At 37.3% G+C, this 18,224-nt stretch overlaps 2 protein-coding genes across 3 annotated transcripts in view; both read right to left on the bottom strand.

The window, feature by feature from the left end:
* Nucleotides 1–5,102, bottom strand: part of LOC107095638 (PH domain leucine-rich repeat-containing protein phosphatase 2-like) — a 28,894-nt gene extending 23,792 nt beyond the window's left edge. The window contains exons 1-2 of the mRNA XM_015391809.1: nt 4,822–5,102; nt 2,998–3,278 (exon numbers count right to left, since the gene is read on the bottom strand). Coding sequence (XP_015247295.1) covers nt 2,998–3,278; nt 4,822–4,998 — 458 coding nt within the window. The 5' untranslated portion in view covers nt 4,999–5,102. The remainder of the gene's footprint in view (nt 1–2,997; nt 3,279–4,821) is intronic.
* A 3,870-nt stretch (nt 5,103–8,972) lies between these two features.
* Nucleotides 8,973–18,224, bottom strand: part of ap1g1 (adaptor related protein complex 1 gamma 1 subunit) — a 20,503-nt gene continuing 11,251 nt past the window's right edge. For both annotated transcript variants that reach the window (XM_015391813.1, XM_015391814.1), the window contains 16 exons: nt 18,006–18,086; nt 17,823–17,921; nt 17,681–17,736; nt 17,489–17,602; nt 17,273–17,413; nt 16,934–16,988; nt 16,718–16,840; nt 16,521–16,610; nt 16,313–16,437; nt 14,795–14,899; nt 14,503–14,644; nt 14,232–14,358; nt 13,865–13,969; nt 13,562–13,722; nt 12,659–12,757; nt 8,973–12,575 (listed from right to left, as the gene is read on the bottom strand). In XM_015391813.1, the coding sequence (XP_015247299.1) occupies nt 12,474–12,575; nt 12,659–12,757; nt 13,562–13,722; nt 13,865–13,969; nt 14,232–14,358; nt 14,503–14,644; nt 14,795–14,899; nt 16,313–16,437; nt 16,521–16,610; nt 16,718–16,840; nt 16,934–16,988; nt 17,273–17,413; nt 17,489–17,602; nt 17,681–17,736; nt 17,823–17,921; nt 18,006–18,086 (1,725 nt within the window). In that variant the 3' untranslated portion in view covers nt 8,973–12,473. The remainder of the gene's footprint in view (nt 12,576–12,658; nt 12,758–13,561; nt 13,723–13,864; nt 13,970–14,231; nt 14,359–14,502; nt 14,645–14,794; nt 14,900–16,312; nt 16,438–16,520; nt 16,611–16,717; nt 16,841–16,933; nt 16,989–17,272; nt 17,414–17,488; nt 17,603–17,680; nt 17,737–17,822; nt 17,922–18,005; nt 18,087–18,224) is intronic.

The following is an 18,224-nucleotide window of genomic DNA, read 5'->3' as shown; positions in this document are numbered from 1 at the left end:
CAAGTGAGTTTATATTAAAGGTAAAAGGTAAAGTGATTTAAAAGGCCCATGAAATCAACCTGCATACTCATCTTCAGGGAAACCACATGTCTGGGAGTCTCCCATTGGCAGGTTCCTAAGAATGGCTTCAGCTGGGAGGAAACTCCAGGAATACCCGCATCATGTTGTAAGGATTACCATGCCCTGTCTGTCCTGAAAAAGTAATTAATGGATCCCTGAGGACGAGCCTGCTGCTGGGAAAACCGAACATCGGACAGACTTGATAACACTGTTGGAATGTGATACTATCCAGGACAGGGATACTCAACCCAAAAATGGAAAGTATGAGTCCACACTATTGGCACACTATCTTAAAAACTCACAAAAGGTTTGTAAGGAAAATAAAATATGTTCTCATCTAAATATTACTAATTGAACAATGAACATTTAAAAATGAATGGGTCCAAGTTTCAAATACTTGACCAAAATGCTTCCATCTATCAGTCTCAATATATTAGTACATTGCTTTGTGCAATATCAAAGATTTTAGACCTACATAATTGTTACGAGCTTTAAGCCACATTCTTAACTTCATATCTACAAAATGTCCTCAGTCAATAACTCTTCCCTACACACCCAAGCTCATTTCATATCTATAAACATATTATATAGCACCCTTATTGACTCGTCTGCTATAAAAAAGCTTTAGCAGCATAAAGCAACGTTTTATGCTGATAGCATAACTTTACACAGAGAATTCTAGAAAAGTTCAACCCTTCATTGCTGTGAATTTGTTCTCTGAGTGGAAAAAAAAATGCAGCATCAAGAAATACTTAACTCTACAGAGCAATGATTATTAGGTTTGGAATAACTAAAACGTATGTGACATACAAGGTCTGATGTGGACCAACGTATAGTATCTCACCACAGAGCGAGAGGTGAGTGGTAACAAAGGTCAAATAAAAAAATTCTAATTCAAGTGTGAGAAAAACAGATAATAGCGTTGATTTGGTCAAGTTTTCATGACAACAATTAGACTATGACAAGTATTACATTTTTTGATTTTCAAAAGAAAACGCTGCTGGGACTTTCTATGGAACTGAGCATTTTATAAGACAATGATTTATCTTTTTCTTTTTAAAACAATTCCAGGTGGTGAATATATAGAGAACTACATGATGTATGAAGCTGTGGGCCCGTTTTTCTCTGCATCTACTATGGAGCTCTTACTATAGTGGATAGTATGGTGAACTTGGTAAACTATCATGACATTTCAAATAAAAGACTGGTGGCCTCTGCTACATAAGTGAAAAAATTTTATCACTGGGTCTTTTAGCAAGAAAATAACTCTTGTATTTATTTTGAAGTGTGATTTTGTACCTTAAGACCCTCTCCACAGCAAAAAACTGAAATCTAAATGAGCCATTTTTTCTTATTTAAGTGCATTTTTTTTGTGAAATGAGGAGGTAAGTGAGACACTTTGCCAAATGAACTAGACAATTCACATCTAAAATAAGAAAAAAATATTGTATTGACTATTGCAAGTGCATATTATCTAATTATCTTATTTTAAGAGTAAAAATACTCATTCTATTGGTAAATTAACTTATTTACCTGCTCAAATTAAGGGTAAATTTTAAGAAATTTTTATCTATTTCAAGATTGTTTTTGCAGTGTAAACCTTAACCCCTAGTGGCTGACTTGGACACTGCAACTGTTCTTGCAAGTAGGCCAATGCACTACTTACTGGTTAAAACGAGAAATGAATGACAGATTGCTGCAAGTAGTGCTGATTTATTCACTAGCATACTGGATGAATGAACTGAGATAATACTGACATAATTTAGGATAGATAGAACCCAGATTTTACCCAAGAGGTAGTTTTAAGGTATATTTTCGAGTAAAATGACTCAGGGTTCATTTAAGTTACGTATATATTTTCGACTGCGTAACCTAGAAGTAGACCTCTTGGATAATTGATCATTTTCAGACCCAAATGTTGTATTGAGAGTCTAATTTTTATCCATTTTTAATCTGAGCTGATTTTCCTCTGGTTTCCAGACCTTCAAAATAAGATATGCAAAGAGCAATAATAAAGTCTTGGAAAGTTGATCTGGTCTTTAATACTTATTTCAACTGTAAAGGAACAATAAAAGCCTTTAGGACGTATTTAGTGGGGATGCAAACAAATATAGAGGATGCAGCATAACAATATTTTAGTAGTTACTCAAAAATGACTGACCATAAGATTTTGATTTTAGCTCATGGGTGAACTGAGCAAGCTGTTGCACCTCACACAAGATAAGGTACTGAGATTTAAACTAAAACTGAGTGCATGTTTTCTAATATATCACATTTCCACTTTGGTTGTTCAAAGAAAGAGCGAAAGAACAAATTCCTTCCTGGTTATGGATCAGTGAACCAGACAGTCAGAGGGTCATTTGCTGCTTCTAGTCTGCCTGCTGTGTAGCTGAACGGAGTGTTATGTACCTGAAGGGTAAAATAGATAAGGTGTTGTGTGGGAGTATAAGATCAAAAGACATGGGCAGTTCTCTACTCTTTGCATTCATTTAGGCTTGTGTGACATTCTGCTAATTTAACCAATAATTCAACTGCCTTGCCTAGACATTAATGCATTATTATACATAGCAGCTGTGTCTCAAATGGAAGAGATGCATTTCCCTGAGAGGCACTGCAATGCATCTCACATTTCACTTACAGTTTTGTTGCACAGATGAGACACAAGGCTTTTTTTATCCATCAAAATATTTTTGTTTCTCTAATATTATAAAAGATTTCCTGTTAAGCTCCGATTGAATTTCAAGAGTGAGGAAGGATTTTGTGTGCAGTAGATCCACTAAAGACTTTTCTACTTCTGGTTCTTTATTCTGTCAGTTATGGATATTGTTTATTGTGAGTTATCTGGACATTTCTAGGAAGAACCCCCACCCTAAATTATAGGCTTGATTATTTCCTGTATTTACGTTCATCACTTTATGTACCGTACAGTGCATTCACCTGACAAGGTCTCCGTGCAGCTGAACATAGAGTCCCTGTCCGTTTCTTTGAGCGCAGAGTTCTTCCACGGTGGTGCTGGTGGAGCAGAGCACCAACTGCAGGTCTGTCTGAGGAGTGGAGGAGGCCTGTGTGCCGGAGGCAGGTGGCTGGGGGTCTACAGTACCGCCATAAAGACACACACAGCCTCGTTGGGTGTCCCCCTTTAGCCAGTCTCTCTCTCGTGAACCAAATCTGTTTTTTCTCGTCACGCAGCTTCGGCTCCCATTACGCTTCATATTGCGCTGCAGAAAGATAGAGGTGTTTTCAAATCACATCACACAAAAGTATGAAGGTGGTTCAAAATGTACAACTACAAACAAAACTTAACTTTAGGTTATTTATTTAGTAAATATATTTTGTGATGAAAACATTAAACATATTACAATTGCTTTTAATCATGGAGTTGTTAGACTTTTTTTTCGAGATATAGATGACCAAGCAGTTGTAATAATAGGCAATAGGCTGCTTAGATAATAAAATTCCTATAACAAGAACTAATATTTAACCTTATTATGGTTTGTAACATATTCTTATCATATATAGCAAATTATTTGTGTCACTTTGATTATGTTTCCAGGCTTTACAAGTTAAACATCTTCTGCCTATATTTTAAAGAAAAAATAAAAAAAAAAATGATGAGAACAGAATCAGACAGGTTAATTTGAAAGGTTGGTCAGATTAGTCCGATTTTTATGTTTTATTTTTTGGGCCTGCACTGAATAAATTTTAGATGAATTAATTAAAATGATATAGAAATAACTTCTGCTTTATTAAAACTACTTCATTCCACACACTGATCCAATAGTTTGTGGAAATACTAACTAATTACTTATATGTTTTTTTTATTAGGCATTATTAAAAATTTCTGACATGGAGCCACATTCACATTAGATCAATGCTTTCTAGTTTCATATAACTGCATTAAATGGTAATGAATATGAACATAGAATTTTGTTCATAGTCATTCTTCTTTTTCCATAACAATTCAACACAAAACTGAGAGCAGTTTTAAAAGCTCAAAAATATGGTTGTTGCATTAACCATTGAAAAAATATGTTAAAGTTGTCCAAATGATAGAAATCATCTTGTGTTGTTATCAGCTGAGACACTAACCTCTGTTTTATCCATGAAAAGAAGCTAAGAGAGCTACATATTGGAAGCAGCAGTCATTTCTTTTTACTTTCAAAAACTGGGCTCCTTGCCCAGAGTGCCTTTTCATGAAGGGGAATCAAAGACACACAAAAAAATGAAAACTAGAAAAGAAAATGTTCCATTCCAGACATCTTTGGATGCAAGTCAGCAGAAGTTGGTTCATCCTAATATGAACATTGCAAGAAACTATGACTGTGCACTATGGATGGTTGAGGGTTAAAGTTCAGACAGCCTACATGTTTGTGTGCAGACTGTAATAATGCCTATTAAAAAAACATATGACAACATATATTTTTTTGCTTATTATAGTTAACATTTCCATTTGATGTATTGCATTTTAACAGAAAGCATTGAATAAAATAACACAGCTATTCACCAGACATTTTCTATTTGATTTCTGTGCTTTAAAATCATCTGGAAACTGGAAAGGCCTTCATGTAAAACACCCAAACACTGTGAGGTTTGTTGGTATTAATTGGTTTTGTTGATCTCCTCCAACCAGCACTAATAATGACCGGTGTTACATAACGCTGCAAACATGCATTTAAAATCCTGCACTTTGCCCTGTTTCACTGATCCTCCAATCATTCAGCCTGAATAACCCCCACTGTAAACCCTCCCGTTATGACCTGCCTTCAGCACTCGGATCCCCGTCACAGAGTGAGCTCCGGGACCGCTGCGGGTCCGACTCAGCCCCGCCTGATGGACCACCGTGTCCGGCTGCCTGTCAATACAAGCCCCGTTATCTCCTGCTTTCTTGGTGTCGGTCGCAGGGAGCGCTGCGCTGCTATCCTCCTCCTCCGTCGCCATGTATGCTCTGCTTATTAGCAGCCTCAGAAGGCAGGAGCGTCCCCGGAACACGGCTGGTAAATTCCCACAGAGAGAGAAATCATCGTGCGTCGGTGCTGCGCCGCCATATCCAGACTGATGTGAGCGCTGTCAGCCAGGCCTGATCAATAAACATCAGATGGGCGGGTTCACGCGCTGCTTTAACTCTCACTGCTCCTGTCTGAGGGAGAGGCTTCCACTGTCACATAATGGCTTTCACCAATTATAATTACAGAAACATTAAGCCCGCATTAAACGTAAACTATTTATAAATATTATATTCAAATTTCTTATTAAGGCAAAAATTTAATTTGATCTAATTTGTCAGAAAACCATGTCAATACTTTCACCACATAGACCATAGTTTTTATATAACCAAAACCTAATAAATTATATTTGTAAAACCATTTTTTGTGACAAAATAATTATTTAAAACTACAGTGGGTCTCAGATATCAAAACCAGCACAAATGCAGTCCTACCCAGGGGCGGAGCTAAATGGGGGGCCAGGGGTGGCCCTTGCCACCCTTAGCCAATCATTGGCCACACCCAATGGCGGAACGACACAACAATAAGCAACATTATCTGGGACCCAATCCCCCCCTACACCCACCCCCACTGCCGCCGCAGACCTCAAATGTGGTGACAGTGGCGTCGGATGTAGTAGTTTGCCCCTGAAATAGAAGGATTAACGGTTCAAGCCCCGGCTCCGGCTTTCAGTGTCATTGTGCCCTTCAGCAAGACACTTCACCTGCATTGTCTACTGGTGGTGGTCAGAGCGACCGGTGTACGGCAGCCCCGCTTCTGACATTGAGCCCCAGGGCAGCTGTGGCTACAATGTAGCTTGCCACCGTCAGTGTGTGAGTGTGTGTGTGAATGGGTGAATGACTGAATGTAGTGTAAAGTGCTTTGGTCGAGTCTCCTGACTTGAAAAAAAGTGCTATATAAATACATGCCATTTACCAAATTTACCCATACATACACACTTAATCATTTCATCATTATTTCTTACCTGAAATGGATATACTGCTGTAAATATTCTGCTGTAAGATGAATCTTATCGGGCTGCCTTGAGTTTCACAGCCCCCCTCCTCACCCACGCTCTCTCTTCACTCACTGCAGCAGCAGCGTCCTCCTCTCCCTCTTTGGTTCTTTGAAAGAACCTGTTTGTTTTGGGAAGTTTTTTCCGTTCTTCCAGCTTCCATAATTCCAAGTTGTACTGTAAAAAATTAAATACTCAAATACATTGTTCTTTTAAGATCTTTATTGCGGTTTGAAACATATTATATGAGTGCATTTTTTTTTACTAACCGTCTAATGAACTATACACAGTTATTAACATAGTAATTAAAAGTACCACTTTCTGGTTTGCTATTGGTGTCGTGTTTAAATGACTCACCATCATGTTGAAATCTGCCATGAGTTGGAGTATAAATAAGGTCCGGTCAGTCAAAGCAGTATCAGTGGTGTTCAAGAGGAATTTTTCACACCATTCCATCTGTCCTAGTCCACAATTGCGTAGGGGGCCAACCAGGTATCAGTGATGGGGCCCCTAAGAGGTCGGGGTCCCTAAGGAACTGTAGTCTCTGCTTACCGATAGTTACGCCATTGGCCTCCCCTACCATTTTTTTTTTCCTCTAATACAGACAGTGGCAGCGGTAATACTCTCAAGTGGAATATTCAAAACATTTAATAACATTAAAGATAAATACAGAATCTATGCTCTTTCCATAACTAGATTTTGTTTTATGGGGTAAAGAGAAAATGATGTGTGTCTGCAAGTCATCTAGGAGTCTTCAGTAAAAACATAGATAAATAACTATTTTAATAAAAACTTCTTAAATAATCAATTTATGTAGACATTAGTAATTGTAAATATAAATTTTATCCAGAATGTAAAGACAATGGAAAAGATGTTCGCCCCAGAACTCAAACCGGGATTTTATCCACTATACCCTTAGATCTAGAAAGCACAAATGTTTAAATATATGCATCTATTTGCTAGCAAAGGCTGTGGGAAAGTATAGTTTGTCTTTATTTAGAAAATATGGATGTTTTGCTCACTAATTTTCCTGTTGGAACATTGTAGATTGACCATGAGGTTCTGGTGCCTACCCTCAGTGTACACTGGTTATTGCCTGACCGCCCTAGTAAACATTTTCTGGCTACGCCTCTGGTGCTACCTGCCATCTTGTTAAAGTGACCAGTCCATACATTAGATTGTGGATGTATTTATAAATGTACTAATACACCCTGTTTGTAAGAAGAAGCGCTACTGCAGGTCATTTATCCTCATTTATCATCAGACTTTACAATGCAGCACTATAACTTGTGCATTAACTACTTTGCTACTATTTAATAGCCTGTGCAATAACTTGTTTACATTTAATACCAGTGCAATAACTACATATATAAATACCTATATATACAGATACCTATTTAATACCCTGTGCAAAAACTACATGTATAAATACCTATTTAATGCCCTGTTCAATAACCCTGTGTAATAGACCCTGTTAAATAAGATACTTATATATATATATATATATATATATATATATATATGTGTGTGTGTGTGTGTGTGGACTTACTGTATATACTCCCATGCACCTTTTCCTCCTTTTGGCACCTTCTTTTTGACTATTGAGCCAATGTAACAAGTACATTTCTCCACTGTGAGATCAATAAAGTCTACCAATCAATCAATTTACTGCAGTTTTTATTTTTTTTAAAGCACACATATTTCTGACTTGCTTGCATTGCTTACCTTTCTTCTGCGGCTCACTTAAATACACATTAGTATATTTAAGGTATCTTGCATTTAGCAAAAAATAGGACAGAACCTTGTATTTAAGGTGTTGCTCTGATTTATTCCTCATTCTGGTCCTATGGGAGGTCTGTCTTCTGTTGCAGTCCACCTCAAACAAGGAAGATTTGATACATTTATGCAGTTTTTCTAAAGGCTGATAAAAGCTGCAATAAAATAAGTTTTAAGGGAGCATTCCCAGAGAAAAACAACAGGGAGGCAGTAAAATGATAAGTAACCTTCAGTTCACAATTTGTAATAAACAAGTATTAATCTGCAAATCCAGTTGTTTTGTATCAAAATTTTGTATGCCTAGGCATTTAGTAGGCCTTGGTCAGAATGAGCAAACACTGGAGATCTTTAATGCTGTGGATACAGTACAACCATTTACCTCATGACCCGCCCACATGTTCCCCTAAATGGACATTGCAAATGACTTCAGGAATGCTAATTTATATTCAAATGAGCCAGCTTATAGTTAATGATAGGCCAGGAAACGGAAAAAGAAAACAGCAGTTTAAGATACAGACTCGTTAGTGAGTGGAGTAAGCAAAAATATTTTCTTGGTTGCTATAGCAGTGGCATGACATAAGGAAATATTGTGAGTGGTTTATGAACTTATGTTAACAAAGTCATTCAAGACAGCTGCCAGTAGGCCCTATTGCGCTCAAAACCATCTTAGACCTATGGATAATTTAACAGGAAATTTAGTTCCAGAAAGTGTCTTTAAATATAGTTCCTTAACACCTTCTGGAAGCATTAAATTTTAATCCTGAACAAACAACAAGCCAAATGTTGGTTAGCAGAGCAGACACAGTACACATTTCCATATCTTTAACTTGATTTTTATTTCACTTTTTTTAAATTTGCTTGATCATCATCTCCAACCCAAAGACAAGAATACACAGCATAAATTGAAAATAATCCATTTAATAGTTTACAACTTTTCATCTTTAAAGATCATTTCATATTTTCAGTCTGACATTCTCTCCTTGAAGCCATAGAACTGGGAAAAAAAGAAAAGAAAAGCTGACTAGGAACCGTGAGGTTTCTCTCCTCCCCACCAACAAAAAGATAAGAAAATCTGACTTGCTTTGCTTTCTTTGTCTGGTCGCTTTTCAATGAAGAAGGGTGTTACAGGCCATGTTTTCAGAGTGAATGCAGTTTTTCTTTCCTATCTTTAAAAATAAACATATGGACCATAATGCTCATTTGGATGCTCTTCCAAGCCCTTTACAAAGCGATTTCATCCCAATGAAAGAAAGAACAAAAACACCCAAGGGATGCAGATAATGGCTTTGCATTTTCTTTGCACTTAAAACGAAGCAAAAACCGAAATGACAGTAACAAGTCCTAAGCTCACGATGAATGATTTCTAATTGCACATTCGTGCTGTCCCATAACAGGAGTTTTAAACTTTTCTTGCATTTGCAAAAAAAACGTTTCTTGTCCAAAGTAGAAACAACCTTATTTACAGTTCTTCACATGCAGCTCAGAAGCTGAGGGTCGAGATTGCAGCCAAAGAATTACGTCCTAGGCAGATAAAAGACAGATATCACACCATCACACTCTCTCAAAGATAATCTGATACACACACAAAACGCACACATATATACCTGACCACACCGACAGGTGGTCGTTTCCTTCCTCAGTTATAGTGTCAAAAGCATTAACGTTGGGCTCACTTCTATTTGTAAAATTTTAACAGCTTAATAGAAAAAAAAACTGATTTGATTAACGAGGGTACATAGTTTCAATAAGCTCACTCTCACACACACAAGAAAAAAAAACATTCAGAAATAGGTGTATAAGACCTCCTTTCTCATCCTGCCAGCATTTCATTTTGCCTCTTGAGATCACACGCTTCAGCTGGTTTGCCTCCATTAAACAGAAGCAGATTAAAGAAAACCATAAAAAAGGCTCTAAAAGAAGAATTGTATTACAAAACAGCTGAGCTTTCACGTAATTTTGGATCTTAAATGATCACTGAACCGTGCTGGTTGAAAATAAACTGTCTTGCCATGGGGTGACACACACAAAAAAAAGCAGGTATGGCAGTTAAAAGTGTCCTTTCTTACTCATGAAGAGAGAACACACCAAAACTAAAATCTAGCTAAAAACAATCCAAACAGTTAAAGAGGAGATCAATAGTGCATATAAGGCCAACCTAAACTGATGCATCTTGGAAAGAGAGCCACTCTGCAACAGGTAATGGAGCCATGACGCGTTTAAGGACCAGGAGAAGCAAAAGGCATGTTGCTGCTCCTCAGTAGTACGGTGCATCATTCAGAGGGAATGTGTTATATCCAGGTTATTAAGCCATCATCCACAGAAACCAAACCTCCCATCCATGATGCTAGGACATGACATCTAATGTCTCAAACATTACTATATATAAATCAAATGAAAGCTCCATCACATCCTTTGGAAGATTTCTCTTGTACATATATGCATACATACTTTCCAACTAATCTTTTATGTGGATTTTATTTAATCTGATCAGCGTTTTTGTTTTACAACTATATACAATGTACAGGCAGCAGATGATAAATCTTTTACAATGAGTGATGATACAGAGGAGTCTTATTAGACCAATGCCGACTAAACCTATTAAGACAATGTACATTGTGAGTAGTTGGAATTTGTTTAGAAAAATGATATCTAAAAAAAGAAAGTACAACAAACAATTGTAAAAGCCCTCAATATGTACAGAAAAAAAACAAGCCAATATAGCATTTATCAACTAATAGAAGAAAAGGTTCAACCGGAAAAGATTTCTCCATATACACATGAGCTCAAAAAAGATTTCCAAAGCTAATAGATTATCTCTGATTTGGTCACAGAAGTTAAAAGAGAGAAAGCTTAATAGGAGTTAACACAGCCAAGCTAAACATCGGCGGGCTTTAATGAAGCATAGCCAGGCTGTGAGTAGAGTTGGGTAAAGAGACATACGAACTGCTTAGTTTTCTTCATGCAGATGCTTTGGTGACTAAACAAAGCTGCTAAACGTTAACAGAAAGAGACGGTGAGGTATTAAGGTTACTATTCCCGATGACGGCGAGGTCAAGATTCTGACAAAAGTAAAGACAGCTCTAAAAAAACAGAAACTATAAGTCTCATTAGCTTTTTGTCTAATTCTATCTTTTGGTATTTGGAAGTTTGGGTAGGACTGGAAAAATATTTTAAGCCAGCTTATTTAAATTTACATACACTAGCTGCCATTACCTTTAATTTTGTAATCTAAATATTGTGGTCTCTAATTTCTATTAAAAAGCAGTCAAGGTGAAAGATAAACAAAAAATTACTAATATTCCACTATAATTTAGGAATTTGCAAAACTATCATGGACCAACATTGTGCAGATTAGTGGTATTTTAGTTGTCAATGAAGTGATAGACTGATTTAAATCTATAAAAACCCACAGAGTCATTGTGCAATCATTAATAAATGCAGCTCATTAACGACTCGGGGGCTTTTTTCCATCCTTTTTTTCCAGCTAAGTCAGAAAGGCACATCACTTACATATCAGGCATAAATTAAGTCAAATTTAACATACTCTCACAAAGAAACAAAAAAAGAACAAACAGTGTTGATAAGGTGAGCGTTCTAGACAAAGAAGGTGTGTGAAGACAAATTAGAGATGGAAAAAGGAAACTCATTCAGTGCAAGTTACTACATTCATCACCAACTTCATTAACATGGATAAGCATGGTGACAGAGTTTAACCAGGTTAAACAAATCAGAAATATAAATCAATTTGAGGTCTAGACTGACGAGACCGATGCAGGAAAAGTTTAAAACAGATCTTTTCAACACAAGTGCAATTTGTTTCCAGATAAGTTACAGAGCAATAATGTATTCACTGTAATACATCAAACTTGCCGTCTTATACAGATCTACAGATGAGGTGTTAATTAGGGAGGGGGGCAGCGGAGGGCGCTCTGAACCCAGCCAGTTAGATAAAAAGGTCTACAAACAATCAGAAAATCCTCTTGGAGCACAAGTCTAGATGTGACTGTGACCCCAGCACACATGCATATAGCAAATTAATGTAATTCAGAATGAATACAACTCTGAAGTTATACCGCTGACAGTGTGGAGGGAAAAAAAAGAGGTTTGTTATGACTCAAAGTTTTTCCTGCTGCCATTTTAGGACTGATGTTCTAAGTGGAAAACAAAATGAAAGCAAAGTGCCTCAAACTGCATTTTAGGTTTAAAAGAAATAGGGGCCAAAAGAGGGCGACCCATTTTTTCTCCTCCCCAACAGTCACTTCAGAGATAAAGTACACCAGTGGATTGTACAACATGAATCCTTCTGGGAGGGGTGATGGAGCTAGGAGGAAGAGGTGTGAGAAAAAAAAGACATCAGCACACGAAGTAGAGATCAATTAAGAGCGAAAAGAGAAAGTTTGATGATTGATATGTTTTCCCCAAATTACTCTTGTAATGCCGACAAGGGTCTTCGTAACATCTGCTCTGTTCTCCTGTGGTTGATGCTCTGCTGCTTCCCATGCAACTCTGTGGCAGCGGTGTGCAGTGACGTCACAGGGGGATCCGTTGGGGGAAAGGTAGAAGGTGAAAGGGTGAAGAGAAAAATCGTTTTCATAGTTCCCTAGGTGGGGGAGGGGTTTAAGGACAGCAGGAGCGGGTCATCACTGCCACGACTGTGGGGGGAAGTTATTAACCTCTGCCAGGTCCTGCACAGCGGAGCCTTTGTGGGTGTAGGTAAGTTTGATCCTCATTCGTAGTTGTTGCTGCAATTTGAAGGTCTTGTTGGTAAAAACTTCAATCTTTCTAAATATGCATGTATTTAAATAAACAATGAATCAAACCTCACCTTCTGTGGGTTGAGGACTCTGATGACCTGTGTTACAGTTCCCTGGTTGAGTGCTGGGACAACATTACTGCTGGGGGAAAGGAGCTGCAGCTGGAAGGTCTAATAGGAACACAGAGGACAACTTTAGATAACAATAAAAAAAATTCTCTTTTACAGTTTAAAATGCTCTTGTTCCAACTGATCAGTAATGGATGACAGGTTACTGTTCATGTCTTTTTTAAATAACGAGGTAGAGTTCAGACGAAGCATTCACTGCATGTTTCACAGGAGCCGTCCAATTTCTGTTAGAATATCGATGATTATAGAAAGATTAATATAAATGGTCTTTATTAGTAATACAGGCTTAGGGGGGCACATAACTGATGATCCTGACAACATAATTACTATACATTTTTTTTTTTTTCTGAACATTTTCACCAGTAGTTAAAATAATCTCCCTCCAATGTCCTGTGTTCACATGTCTGCTCAGTTTCATCTTACCTGTACTCACAGATAACAGTCTGCATGAGTAACAAATTAACCAGATTCAACATTATTTTTCCTTTTCAACTTTTCAAAGACAGAGGGTGTGAAATTTGAGTGCGCTTCAGGTTTGGACGCTTTGCAAATTTAATCAGTTTTAACTCTAAAGCACAGCTTGACACAGGACCTAATGAGTCCCAGAGGACTGTTGCTCTTTTTATTTTGTTAATAGATGGGTTAATGTGGAGCTAAATTTTGTCTGTTAAATTTTCAAGTGAATAACTATTTGGGGAAATGTTTTGTTTTTTGTGGCCCTCAATACATATAAATTTGGGATTTGAAAAATCTCTTTAAATAAATCAGCTTTTAGTTTTTAAAGTAATATAAAAAGTCAATCAGTGAGAGGCCTATATTGACTAAGAAACGGCTGTAGCTGCTTACCTTTGGAACTGCAGCCTGAAAAACAAAGTCAGTCATTTCTGCCTCTGTCGAGTTGGTGGCGTGGATAGTGATGACTGCGATGTTTGGGTTTGGGTTTGCTCTCTCAAATGTAAAATCTATTTTTAGACCATTTTTGTTGTATGCAGTCATGGAAGGGATACCTAAACAGAAGAATCAGGGGGAAAATTGTCATCTTCCAATAAAATTAGTTGTTGTAACAAAACTTTGCAAAAACGCTAAATCAATAAACAGATTTTAAATAAACTTTGACACATATAGCTGGAAGAAGGAACACTCTCCTACCTGCAGCTGCAATGTCATTAAACATGGGTTGTGAAGAGAGTCCGTCCAGAAGGAAAGGAGGCTGGGAAGCGGGCACTGAGGAAACAGGTGCTGGTGCTGGACCACCTGGGAAAGTGAGACATCAGGGTTTTTAAGGAGATGGATCCAAAAGAACCAAAATCAAAACTTGTTTTTTTTTAAATAACTGTCCAATTACAGTCTTAAAGGAAAGTAATTTTAGTCACTGGCTGAGTGAAGAAGTGAATACTCTCCTTGACTATTCTACAGAATAAACTAGAAACAGTGTTTTATCGCAAACATTCACAGATAAATTTGCAGATTTTCCTTTTGACAGATATAGACATTGCTTTAAAGGTAAGCCTTTTACCACTTAGTGAGAGGTCTCCAAGCAGGTCGAGCAGCTCTCCTCCAGCTGAGGCAGGCTTTGTGGGCATCGTAGTCTGGATTACCTGGACCATGTCATTACCACCCAACAAGTCTAACAAATCATTAGCCTGTAGAGAGAAGACAGCACAGTAACTTAGTAAAACAGCCAATCTTTTATCATGTTTACAGGCTGTGAAGTCAAAGTCTATAAGTGTTGATCTAGGAATTGTAGTTCTACACTACAGATAAATGGTCTTTAAAATTGTTCTCACTTGGTTTGTTGGTTGAGTAACAGGAGGTGGATGTTTTGGCTCCACTGAAGATGGCTCAGTCTCACCATTTGTCTGTACGATTTCTGTGGGACCATTAGAGGCTGTTTTCTCCATAATAGGCATACGTTCAAGAAGAGCTGGCCTATTAAAGTTTTAAAAAAACAACAACAGAAGAACAAAGATTGTTTTTTTTTTCCATCCCCACACAAATTCTGAAAAATAATAATCTAGTACTTAAACATACACATTTAAGAAAACAAATAAGGGAACAAGCAAATCCTGGGATGTTTACCTCATATGATCGTATTTCTTGAAAAGTGCATTGTACTCCACGGCTCTCTGCTGAAGCTCCACGTCAATGCTACTCCCATATATTGAAACCACCTTTTTGATTCGGCTGAAAACAAAATAAACAGGGTATTAAACACAGCTCGTAAAGAATTAATTGGACACAGCTATACACACTGAAAAAACGATTTATTAATAAGTAAAAATTTAGTGAATTTACCCTTAATTTGAGTAGGTAAATTAGATAGTTTGCCAAAGGAATTGGTATTTTTACTCTTAAAATAAGATAATTAGATAAAATGCAATTGTGTTTTCTTATTTTAAATGTAAATTGTCTTGTTCCATTGGCAAAATGTTTCTTTTTCCTCCTCAATCCATGAACAAATGCACTTATTTAAAGAAAAAAAGACTTCTCTAGATTTTGATTTTTTTCCAGTGCAGAAAGAGCTCACAGTGATAAAAGATCAATAAAAAAACAAAACATGGTTCATTATTAAGCAATCATATATTAGTCTTATTTTTTTTAGTGAAAGAGTAATATAAATACCTAAAATGTATTAGGACAACTATCTAAATATGATTAACATTATTAATCAACAGTGTAAAATTAAAGGAGCTAGCATAAACACCACTGAGGATGAGATCAAGTCATTTGTTGGCATCAAGCTAATCATGGGAGTAGTGAGTGCCATTCATGGAGTATTATTGAGCAGAGGAGACATGTTAGGCCAAGATAGCTAAAGTGAGCTCACTTAGAAAGGTTTAAATGCCTATAATGATTCATCCACTATCAAGACAATCAAACATCATACCCAACCCAAGATCAGGCTCTGATGCAATCTAACTGCTCACACTCTACGACCAAAAACCACATGTCGAACTTAGCCAAGTAAAGAGATGGCAGGGGTTGGACTATTCTATCCAAAAGTAAAGTCAGAGAAGAAGAAGAATTCCCTTTTTTGCACACAGGTTGAGCTAAATCAGCCCACAGACCCTTGTAACTCTACTTCAACAGCAGGATAAACTCACAGTCACCTCATAGGGAAAAATTGATTTTTCAAACATGTTAGATTTTTCATCTGACTGTAAGATTGTCAATGTGGAAATATTAGGGTCAAAAGAGATGAGAGATAACATTAAATTATTTTTTCTGACTTATTTTCCACTCCTGCCTGTAGCTCCATAAATTAAATCATACTTCTGTGGTAGTGGTTACTGCAAAACCATTGTGCGGAATCCACAAAAACACTCATTAAAAGTTGAACTGCAAATGTCTTCACCCATTCAGCTGTTCTCAATAATATTTTTAAAAAATAATTCATGAGAAATAGAGAAACATAGTCCCCTACCTCTGTGTAACCCTCAATTATTTAGGCAATCAAATTAGTCTATTATGAAATTTTTGAAGTTATGTGTAATCCTCAGATATAGAGGCTGACTTTATTTATAAACACTGCTGAAGGAAAAAGGTTGAAATCAAAAATCAAATGGCGATTAACAAGGGAGGAAAATATTCACTCACTTGACACTGCTGAAACGAGTAGATAGCTTCATGATAGCAGTGAGGGAATAACCCCGGGTTACAGGCGTGGACAGATTGGACACCAGAAGACCTTCCAACACATCCAGAACTTCGTCCTCAGTCACCTTCATTTATTAGAAAGAGGAGAACGTCACTGTTGGCCAGTTTCCTTTTTCACTAAGGTTTGTTTTTAATACTGAATATTTACCTGGATGGGTTCCTCCTCCTCACACTGTCCTGATACCAGAAGGTCTCCATACTCTCCTATGCACCATGATGCAACCTGAACAAGAGGTTGCTGGAAGACAGAACATGAAGGAAATTTTCACCTGGTTCTTCCAAGTGGTTTGTAGTACATACAGACTTTAATATCATAGTCATAGATTAATCCAGAGCAACACTGACCTGTGAAATGTCGTCCAGCAGGGCTTTGTAAAGTCTCTGCACTGTATAGGCGTGCATCTCCACGCTGTTTGTGATTAGCTGAATTAGGTTGGGGACAGAGTCATCTCGCACATAGCTTCCAGCCTAAGAAACACAAGAAGAGAAATTTAAACTACACTGTTTGTACTATTATGGTCATTGCTTCCAAGTACTGAAGGGTTTCTGTAGCATACATACTGTTGTCAGTACTCTCATAATGGTATCTATGTGCCATCTTTTTGAAGGAGCATATCTGTTGAAACAAATGGAAAAAAATGCAAATATTTGTTGACCAAAGTTATGAAACACTGAGGACTGAGAAAGGGGATCAGTGCTGTCAGAAAACAAATGATATCAACATAGTCAGTCAGACGATGGATCACTCATTTTCTCATCACACAGCACAATCTCATGTGGGGTAGGGTATACCGACTACATTCTCGAATGCTTAAAACAAAAGACTGGAATGACATTATCTAGGCCAGAGTGAGACATCATCATAAAGTAGCGAAGAGAAAGCAGAATGTATGGCCATACTTCTCTGCAGCTAGAAACACTCCTGATGCACAGTCTGCCTTGAATTCTGGGTCACAGGAATCCAGGAAGTAGAGCAGCTCCTTCATCATGCCTCTAATGTTGTTGCCGTTCACCAGGGCAAAACTCAGCTCCATTGCACGTCTACACAGAAATCAAGCATTAAAATAAAAACAAGGGCACAAGTGAAATTAAAGTAATGTGGGCTCCGAGAGTGACCTCTTAATGGAGACGTCCAGGTCTTTTAAACAGTCCACAATGGTGCTCCGATGCCTCTGCACTGCATTGTGATCTGTTTGTACCGTCTTTAGAAGAGAGGTCAACGCCACATATCTGGAACAAGGAGATTTTAATTAAAGACAATGATCTGATGACAATCTTGAAAAAAAGTGAGAAAAGCAAAGTAATTACCTTATATTTTTGTCATTGTTAAGAAGGAAGCGGCCTAGTATGTTAATGGCCAAAACCTAAAAGGAGAAGGACATTCAAGTAAAGCAAAAACTGAAAACAATATTGATTTCTCTTAAAAAAAAAAAAAAAAAAAAAGACTCACCCTCAGTCCACTTTCAGACTTGATGTCCATTATGGTCAGTACGGTCTCATACAGGATTGCGTTACCTACATTTTTACTCGTCTCTGTGTTTGTTGCAACCTGCAAAACAAGCATTAATGAGCCACACTTAAGCAAAGTCATTTAAAAATTAATATAAAAGTTATTTAATGCTGTCTTTCTAACCTGTGCCAGAATGTCATTCATTGCTTCACTTGAGTCGTCGTCATTCTTTCCTAAAATTCTCAGTAGTCTCAAAATTCGCACCTGAATAAAAAGAATAACTCCATTAGGGCTGGGCGATATAGAAAAAAAGCTTATCGATAAAAAAAAAATGCAAATTGATCGATATCGATAATTATTGAAAAGATTTGAAACCATATTTTATGTGCAGCTCTGCCTGGA

Source organism: Cyprinodon variegatus, unplaced genomic scaffold, assembly GCF_000732505.1.
Source record: "Cyprinodon variegatus isolate N-32 unplaced genomic scaffold, C_variegatus-1.0 Scaffold561, whole genome shotgun sequence".
In the NCBI taxonomy this organism is placed as follows: domain Eukaryota; kingdom Metazoa; phylum Chordata; class Actinopteri; order Cyprinodontiformes; family Cyprinodontidae; genus Cyprinodon; species Cyprinodon variegatus.
This window is presented reverse-complemented; position numbering and strand designations above follow the sequence as displayed.